General features: G+C 42.2%; 1 protein-coding gene across 4 annotated transcripts; it reads right to left on the minus strand.

The window, feature by feature from the left end:
• Positions 1-2180: 2180 nt before the first annotated feature.
• On the minus strand, positions 2181-9431 carry LOC103627215 (ribonuclease TUDOR 1). 4 transcript variants are annotated; one of them, XR_002748364.2, is made up of 17 exons: positions 9121-9431; positions 7925-8090; positions 7541-7615; positions 7330-7443; positions 7128-7232; positions 6828-7034; positions 6538-6753; positions 6336-6443; positions 6012-6182; positions 5719-5916; positions 5248-5610; positions 4930-5160; positions 4667-4852; positions 4520-4597; positions 4250-4444; positions 2989-3363; positions 2181-2652 (listed from the first exon to the last, which is right to left on the minus strand). XR_002748364.2 is itself a non-coding variant. In XM_023300194.2 (16 exons), the coding sequence occupies exons 2-16, from the start codon at positions 8072-8074 to the stop codon at positions 3055-3057; spliced, it is 2706 nt and encodes a 901-aa protein (XP_023155962.1). In that variant the 5' UTR covers positions 8075-8090; positions 9033-9413; the 3' UTR covers positions 2988-3054. The 4 variants fall into 4 exon arrangements, 1 of the variants encoding a protein (XP_023155962.1); XR_002748363.2 differs by having other exon boundaries at positions 9033-9431; XR_002748365.2 differs by having other exon boundaries at positions 9038-9383.
• Between the last annotated feature and the right edge of the window lie 300 nt (positions 9432-9731).

Raw genomic sequence — 9731 nt, forward strand, 5'->3', positions numbered from 1 at the left:
TAACATCCCTATTTACTCCGCAGAGATCATTAGCTGACCATGCAAAAACATCTTTGTTGTTGAACAAAAACCTTATCAAGGTTTTCTCCTGCTCTTCGGATAATTGAGAGCCTAACAGCACCTTCTGCTCTGCTATGTCCTCACATAAGAGCATAGGCTTCGGCTGATCTGCTGAAGCTGCTTTCTCCCTTCTGAATTTGTACTGTTCACAAGCTTCAGCTCCATCTATGTTATGGATTGCTTTTGAGTCAGTCCAATTGCCTTCAGCCCTTCTGGCAGCTTCCTGACTTCCATGTATAGCGATGGGTCCTTGATCCGAAGGTATCTTCATGCAAAGATAGGCAGGATGAAGAATTGCTTCGAAAGCATTGAGGGTGCCACGACCAATAATTGCATTGTAAGGGTATTCCATATCAACAATGTCAAACACAACTTGCTCAGTTCTAGTGTTGTTGATGAACCCGAAGGTTACTGACATGGTGATCTTGCCCAATGCTACAATCTGTCTCCCTCCGAAGCCACAGAGAGGATGTGTAGTATCATGAATCTTATCTTCTGGCTCTTGCATTTGTCTGAAGGCCTTAGCAAATATGATATCAGCTACACTGCCTGTGTCAACCAAGACATTGTGGACCAGAAATCCTTTGATAACACAAGAGATAACCATGGCATCGTTGTGTGGGTAATCCTTGAGCTGAAGGTCCTCTTGGGAGAAGATAATAGGAATGTGAGACCATCTTGACTTGATGAAGGGTCCTTGCACCCCAACATGCTGTACCCTTCTCTGTGCTTCCTTCTTTTGTTTTTTGTTAGCTGGCTCTGAGGACGAACCACCTGTGATCGGGAGTACCAGCTTCGTGTCTGAAGCAGCTCCAGCTTGGTCATTGAACAAAGCCATCAGCTTAAAAAGTGGAAGTGAGTTCACCGGAGGTGGGCGCCAATGTTGGAGACTCGTTCTCAGACTCTCTTCAATGGTTCCCGCGAGCGTTCCCCTCCTCTTGCTGTGGTGGCTACAGGGGCACCCCTTCCCCCACATCGCTGCCCCCTTCCCCTCACTCTACGCAGCGGACATCATTTCTCTCTCCTCAGATGTAGGGGAATACTGTTTATCCCCTACGACACTGTGTTGTGGGACCACAAGTAATTGTTAGTAGATAAAAAAATAATAGTAGATATAGAAAATGATATTTTATAGTTGTAGTGGGTTATAGGGGGAGTATTTAGGGGGAACCGCTGCAGGAGATGAAAAAATAGGGGGTAAAATGTTGATGTGACGCAAAAAGTGATATAGGGGAGAAAATTTAGGGGTAACCGCTGAACACAGTCTCAAGTGCTATGAATTAAGAACAAGGCAACATAAAGTGTTAAATGTCAACGTCCTTCGTCCATGAAACATTATTCCTTTGAGGATAATGGGTCTTGGACGAAGGTTGATGAGAGTAAAATTACGAAGCTTAAATCTTCGTAATAATATTTCAATAGATATTGCAAGATGACATAAAATAAAAGGTACAAAAGAGGTAAACAAATCATAGACGAATTATATTATATTTTCTTAATATATCCAATCGTTGAATACAATAATACCTCTGCCTTGACAAAAGGTTGAATTCCAGAATATGCGATTGCAATTACTAGAATCCGTGAACAGTAAAGGAATACTGTTCACTATTTATAGGCACAGGGCGCAGCCTGTGAGGGATTACAAGTATGCCCCTTATAAAAGTTTACAACATTGACTCAGACCTTTATGGACTAAAAGGTCATTCTATCTTTAAGTCGGTTTGTAATACCGAAGCTTCATGAAGAGGGACCTTCGGCCATCTTATACAAACAGCTTCAGCCGAAAGCCGCTTCTTCCTAGAAGACCTTCGGCGACGAAGCATAGGCCCAACAGCAACTATTTAGAGCTTTAACTCAAATTTAGAACTCTAAACTAGAGCTCTAAAATTTTGTTGTTTGGAGCTAAACTTAAAAGCCTACAAGAGAGAATCAATAGTGGCGAAGTATGTATTGCAAATAATTTTCACTTGACAAAGCAAGCGGCCAAAGAAAAATGCTATCATCAAGGAACAAAGCAAAGTTTCGAAGAATGTTATCATCAAGCAACAAAGCAGTCAGTAATCAAGCCACAAAGCAATCAGTAAATGCGTACGAGAGAAATCATTATTGCACGAGAATAATTAAATGCAATATTAACTTTAATTCACTGCATTTCTTAGTATCAACAAATATTATATTCTGACTACACAAAGAACTGCAGCGCATAGACGACCTTTATTGTGTTCAGAGAAAAAACAATGTACCTTTAACCTTATAAGCTTACGATGTAAAAAACGGAATATCAAAAGTGCTCAAACCGAGAAAGTTTCGCCTCGCTAAGTTCTGTTTTCTAACCGAATAAATAAGGTACCCTCTAAGTTGCATCTATAACTCCCAGCAGAGTCTCACATTTGGGGAGCTCTACCGACGACCTCCAGGCTTCCTTGCAGCTGGGGCCTGCTCGTCCTCATCCGATTCAACATCGCCATACTGCCAGATCCGGAGCCTTTCCTTCTTTGCCTTCTCCTGGAACTGTTCCAGGTTCTGGAGAGCCGTCTTCCTCTCCCTAGTGTCCCATCTCTTGCTTCTTTCAAGCCGAGCAAGGCCTTCCTGTAGATGCAAGGAGAGTAGGTAATGTTAGAAGCCAACATAGGTTTCTCAAGGTTGATCACATCGTCTGTCAACAAATTAACATATGTTTCTGTACTTAGTACTGTAGTAAGTAATGTGTGTTATATGTTTATGGGCTTTTTGCGTGGCATACATACTTTGCTGATTAGTTAGTAAGAAGCTATTTGTCTTCAAACATGAACATTAGGGATGTTCAACAAAACATGAGCAAAGGTTATGTGCTAGCAAGCAGTTGTATTCTCAAAACATGAGCAAAACTTATGTACTAGGCAAGCAGTTGTTGTGTCAAAGTAGTCACTGCACAAAGTCACAAACCTCAAGCATGGTAGCATTTATGCTACTTTCTGTCTCCGCATCAACAAGAGTAACAATGAGAACATTTCAGGTTCCTTGTCCCTTTGATTTTCCCCCAGAAGCATCACGTTCTTCGATCATTGCCCGATATTGCTTTGAGCTACTGAGCAAACATTCACTTAGATACTCTGCTGCTTCCTGACCAAAGTCATCCTCAAGACTGGGCACTTTTATGAAAGCAAGGCTGCATAACTGAGCAAGAGCAGGAGAAGAGGAAACAGATGGGTCCACGGGTCGTAGACGACTGTAGGGAACCACCTCTTGGTTGCCATAGTCGATATAGAATACTTCAAACTTGTCGTTTAGAGATTCTACAGAGCGAGGTCCATTAACAATCTGAACAAACCACATGAAGACAATAATAAAATTTCTAGAACGACCAGGAGCTAATAACGGCAATTCAAGCATAAAGTATATAAAACTAAGTTGTGATAAGAAAATTCAGGCACACATGACTTTGGTCAGGGCATCCTGCAAATGTGCAAGAGTAATTGTTTTCTATTACAAATGACAATATATTAACTAACTTACAAAGCACAACGAAACCAAATAAATACTTAAACTTAACTTTCTCTATCCATACTATTCATCTCATGTTCACTTGCATTCTGTTGACAAAAACGAATAATGTTGTAACTCATCAACAACCACATAGGCAAACATCTGTTGTTAGACGAATTGGGTGCAGTGCCACAAGCAGATCTTTATCAAACAGGACACTATGGGTACCAACATAGGTTTATTACTGGTCCCATATTTATTACTCCCTCCATCCCAAAATAAGTGTTCATCTTGCACTTCGAGGAGTCAACAAATCTCAAGTTTGATTTAAGTTTATAGTAAATGTGTTTATTGTAGAAATACACGACATGATTAATTATATATTTGATATCATAAAGATTAGTAGTTTCTGGTATACATTTTGTCAAACTTAAAGTACTTGACTCCTCAAGGCTTACCTAGTCCCTAATGTGTAAAGTTACGGTGTAAACTTCCATAAAAAACTGTGAAACAATGATACAGAACACCCTCGACAAGGTGCTAACAACCAAATAACTGGTATGGGTTATTTTAGAATCAAAGTCCATAGAAGAAATTTTAGTATAGAGCCCTAGGGTATAAGCTAGCAAGAGTGCAAGACACAATTCAACTATTGACTATGGCCCATAAAGATTAGTTGATTTCATCATAAACATTTAGTAACCGTACACATGCGACATACCATAGCTCTGTTCCAGGAGTTGTCAAGGCTAAATTGTGAGAGGACTATCTCTCCCTTCACAGGATTAAAGGCACCAATGACTGGTGCATCTTTAAGTTTCAAAGATGCAAGCTGCTGTTGAATTGAAGCCACCCTCTGGTCACCCACTGTCTGAACATAAAACTTCCCACCACCAAGAACTTCCGTGGCGACAACCTAAATAGAGTGAGTCAAGAAGTTAATTACACCCAAAGAAATGGAGTGCTTCAAAAATATCCTTCATGGACAAACCTTGAGGATTTCCTTTTGTTTCGATTCAGGTGCGGATCCATTTGAAGCATTCTCACCCTCGACATAGTTCTCCCATATCTTGAAAAGTTAAGTGTCAGTAATGGGTTTTCCCTTTTTTACAGCTCAGGGAGAAAAATTAAAGGTTACCTTAATCTTTTGTTGCTTCGCAAACTGTTCAGCTCTTGTTAGGACATGAGCATCTGACATCCTATCCAAGCCAAAAGAACTCAGCTTCGCCAGCCCAGCTTCCAGAAGTACAGAGCCCATGTTGGTCTTGGACTCCCACAACGAACCTATGAATGTTCCTGTTCTGTCAACTGCTTCAACCTCTATCTGCACTTTCCACTTGCATCCTTCAGAAACTGAAAATGGGGAAATGGAAGAACCAAAAGAGACAGCTAAAGTTGTACCTCCACATCACGCTGTAGTATCCTTCTCCTCATCAAAGCAATAGCTTCATCTGAGTATGGCTCGCCTTTACCAGGACACCGAACACCAGATAATGAGAAGGCAATACTGCAAGTCTCCTTAGGAATTGTTAGTTTGAACCGATGGCCACTAAAAACATATTCAACAACGGCAGAATGCCTTCTGTTCCTCTGCAAGAAGGGAAGGAAATCTTTGGCCTTCTTTGCAGATACCTATCCATATAAGGACCACACTGATAGGTTAATGATGACGCAGAGAATATCAAAATCGAACTGATGGAATAAATGAATATCACGTACAGTTGTTAAATCTGTTATATGCATCACAGGAGATTCTTTTTGAGAATGCACTCCTTTCTTTGCTTTCTCAGCCCGTGATTCAGCTGCTAATAGAGCATCATAATAGTGCGACCTTTCCTCATAATCCCTGTGTTTAGATGTTTTAGCAAAGCCTCGTGAGAGTAAAAGTTCAGCAACATTAACTCCAGGCTGGCTGGCAGAGCTCGGAGCAGAAGATATGTCATCTCCATCAGTCTGTGATGGTGAACCCAGAAAAACTGAACCATAATCTAATACTCTTGTATCAGCAATGTTTGCTGTTGGAGCAACACTCTGTCCATCCACGGTGCTGATCCTTCGAGAATATTCCATTTCAACAGCCACCTGAAAATGAAACAATGTGGAGGAACTCAAATCTTTTTTCTACCAAGAATAACTGTTTATGATGAATTAAAAACTTCAGCCAGATTGTCACAAGCCCCAACTACATACTTGCTTGCCAATCAACCTCATGCGCAAGAACTCCTTAGCTTCACGAGCAAAATGGTCAGGCTTCACATCTGTACGAGCATTGCCCAACTTAGGGGCCCTAATGCTTGACAGATTAACCCGACGTTCGGCTGAAGGACTGCCATATGGAGCAGAATCATCAGCCACAATAATGCAATCCCCACTTACAACCTCTACCACCTGCGAAGAGATCAACATGGAAAAAAAATAGTTACTATCATACAATTATGTGAACATGATGAATACACACTGTCATCGGAGAATGTAAGACACACTTTTCCAGTAAATTTCTGGTCATGAATGGGCTTCGAGTTTGTCACAGGTGGCTTGAACCCTGTCCAGATTCTCAATTGATCCTTTTTAGCCTGTAGTTCTGCGTTCTTCAGCTTTATTTTTACTTCAACATCAAGCATATTAGCACTCCACTCAACATATTTTGCAAGCCCCTGTAACACAAAGGTTGGTATGTAAATTTTTAATGCAATATGATTTAACAATTTAAGAATGTGAAAGCAATCATATTTAACAGTTTTAGTTACATGATGATGCCTGATACCATACATAGTCAAAAAAAACTATATGGATAGTATTGCCCATACATTTTCGACAAGCTCAAGGGCCAAGTCCTTTGCAGTCTCTCCATCAGGGTAATACACAGAACCAATTATATTACTAAAGCTGTCTGTGCCTTCCACCACGATACGCACCTAGGGTTTTTTTTATAAGGAAAAGTTAGGCCAAGTCACAAAACAAATTATTCACACCAAGAAATTAGAGGAAGATTAGAAAAAGATAGCTTACATCTCTGCTGAGAACTCTAGCCTCTGTGAAGTGCTTGGCTTCTCTTCCATACCTATCTGGTGGAATTTCAGCAGAAGCTGCAGATGCAACAAGTCTTTGTGCTGTAGTCAGTTGGGCAGGTGTTCCCTCAGAATCTTCACCGTTCGTGTCATTAGCAGTATCATCAGTTTCAGCAATTACAGTAGGTGCCGATGGGCGTCTCCCCATTGATGGGGCCTAGAATTATTTCTAATTAATATTAAATTTATAAAAACATAAAAGAAAACAACACCAAATTATGAGTAGCGTACCTGTACTCCAGCAACATATATCTGGACAAACTGAAAACTAGGGACTAAATACACACGAACAGTACTGCCATCGCGTACTTGTTCAACAATGGCCTCCAAACTCTTGCCTTTATTTTCAACCGCAAAACCCTTCGCATCAAAACCACTTGCTTCACCAATTGCAGATGGTGGAAGATATCTTATTGACTCTTCAGCAGCACCAGGTTCCTGGATGTAGATAAGAAGCACACAACAGCAAAATCAAGAAAAGCATATCTCATTCAATACAAAATAAGTTGGTCAAGATGAAAAATTGCCAACCTTGCTCCAACGACCAACACCCTGTTGCTTGGCAACTTCCTCTAACCTCAACAACTCACCAAGGTGCGGGTTTTGTTCGCCACCCTTGGAGCCTTGCTCCTTTACCTGATTAAGGAAGTAGAAGAATAAATCAGTAACACATCTAGTTTAGTACAGTAAATATGATAAAGAAACTCAAAGGTGAAAGTAGAATGGTTCTTACCTTTGCCCATCCAGCAGAAACTACTGAGTATGCAACATTCTTATCACATAGAAAAACAGTTCCAAATTCTCGTCCAATATTAGGAGCTGTATAATCCACTTTGAATGTGACCTCCTGTTAACAGGAGATTATAATTTTGCAGTGTCAAAAAAAAAAGAATACAATGAATGATATGAGAGCTCGGAGAAGATATGAAGTTCAAATGTAGCACCTTCCCTATGCAGAGCTTCCTCAGAAACTCTCTGCTTTCCCATGCAAACGGCTCATCAACTCCACCACGACGAGCCTATAGCACCATGAATAAACAAGCGAAAAATGAAAACTAGAGAAATGAGAAGAATGTCAATTGTCAAGAAGCTACAATTGATACTCAGTAAATAGTTCCAACTGCAAAATTTAGTAACAAAATGCAACCAAAAAAACTTGAGAATTGCCCGCATTCATTAGTCCTCAAGCATAACCTCAACCTAATAACCTAGTTTGTCTAGAGCAACCCAATGATTTACTGATTCATGAAACAAATAAAAACTGTGAAAAGGCCACAAATATTGCTCATTACCGACAAGGAAATTCATCAAGTGCAGCTTGATCTTACCAGCCTTGGGGCCATAAGGTAGGATAAGGTGATGGACTTCTCAGGTTCGATCTCAGCCTTTGTGCACCCCATAATTACAAGACAATCCCCAGATGTCACAGCCTTCACCTTACCCCTTAACCATCTTGGTGCTACTGCGCTGGACGCCATGATACCAGCTTATACCCTGCAATCAAAAGGAAAGATGGTCATTTATTATTAGATGGTGTGACCTAACCTAAGTTTTGTTTCCTATCATATTTGGCAACTCACATTTTTCCTATATTTGCGATTTTTACCTTTCATAAGTAGCTAAGATAGCGAAAACAGAAAATATATGAGATTTAAGTGGAACAATCTCAGTTTTCACATGAAATATTTCCCTTTGAATATAAAGTATTCCGCTAATCATATTTTATGATCAGACGACACCAGTCAGTCCACTTGTCAAACAATTAAAACCAACACGGCAGGAGCTGTTTCACTTATGGAAAGGGGAACTGAAATATCATCAGTAAGCTCGCGGCAAGAATGTAAAGCGCAAGCGCACAGGTGCCAGTCCATGACATCGTGCTTTTATCTCAGTCCATGACATCATGCTTTTATCTTTACACAGGAATTACTCAGCACGAGCAGGTTTCTCTAAAGGGAAACATGGAAAAATTTGTACACGGAAGATTTGGCCCACAGCTAGCCCCCAATACGCGCAAAAGTCCAGCCACACACGCCAGAGGTCACGCAAACCCAACCCAGACACCTTTCTACGACAGCGCAAAAGCGCGGGCAGAGCAGCTCAGCAATGCGCAGAGATGGCGTAAATCCAAATCCAAAAGCGCTAAATCTACCCTCTGCGCCGAGCAACAGGAACAGACATGCAGAGCTGCGACCGTCCACGCATGAGCAGATCTGACACTGGCACAACATAAACACGTGCGATCTCGGAGAATTCCAGCCTCGGCGAGCGGACACCGATGGGAGCAGGCTGCACAGCGTCGAATCAACCGCGGGCCACAGCCACAGCGCATAGATCGGGGTGAGGAGCGGTCCTAAACGCCCAGATCTGCGAGCTAACGCACCCAAGCCGCCACGAACCCAAACGTGCGCATCGGATCAAGGGGCAGGAGCTAACCTGACCTCGGCGGGATCGCCCTGACGCCGCGGAGACGAAGGCGTTAAACAGAATTAGATCTGGGCGACGGGATAAGAGGGACGAGTACCTCCGCTCCGGCAGCGTTATATAGGCACGGGGGTGGGCGCCCCTCACGCCGGCGTGGCGACGAGGCGAGCGCGAGGGGTCGAGAGCCCGTGAGGTTTTTGGGGTGTTGCGAGTGGCGAGACGACGAGGGAGGGGATGGGAGGGAGAGAGTGCTGTGGGGGAGAAGAGTGGTGGTTTATAGAGGGCGCGACGCCAGTCGCCCAGGCGAGGTGTGAGGTGTGAGGTGTGAGGAAGCAGGCCGGTTTTGGCTTTCGCCTGCGGTCCCGTCCGCGTGCGCCCAGCGCCCGCGTCATAGATGCATGGACTCGACGAGGGCCGCTCGCTCGCTTTGGCAGTTGGGCGTATAGTTTGTCGGGCGAGACGCGAGATCCAAGCGTATAGTTTGTTTCGGTGTAAGAAAAGTGAGTAGACGCCACATGGATCAGAGTGATGGCGATAATTCCCGTCCCGTTCGTATTGTTTTCTACATTATCTATTTAGTGCCAGTAACAACTCCATTTTTTCGAAAAATTTCTGTTTTTAAAAAGAAATTAATTCATTTTTTTGGGAAATTGAGAATCTCATGAGAAAATAGTGGCCCTTAAGCTTTTATTTTCAGACAAATTTAAAATA

Source organism: Zea mays, chromosome 5, assembly GCF_902167145.1.
Source record: "Zea mays cultivar B73 chromosome 5, Zm-B73-REFERENCE-NAM-5.0, whole genome shotgun sequence".
Classification (NCBI taxonomy): Eukaryota; Viridiplantae; Streptophyta; class Magnoliopsida; order Poales; family Poaceae; genus Zea; species Zea mays.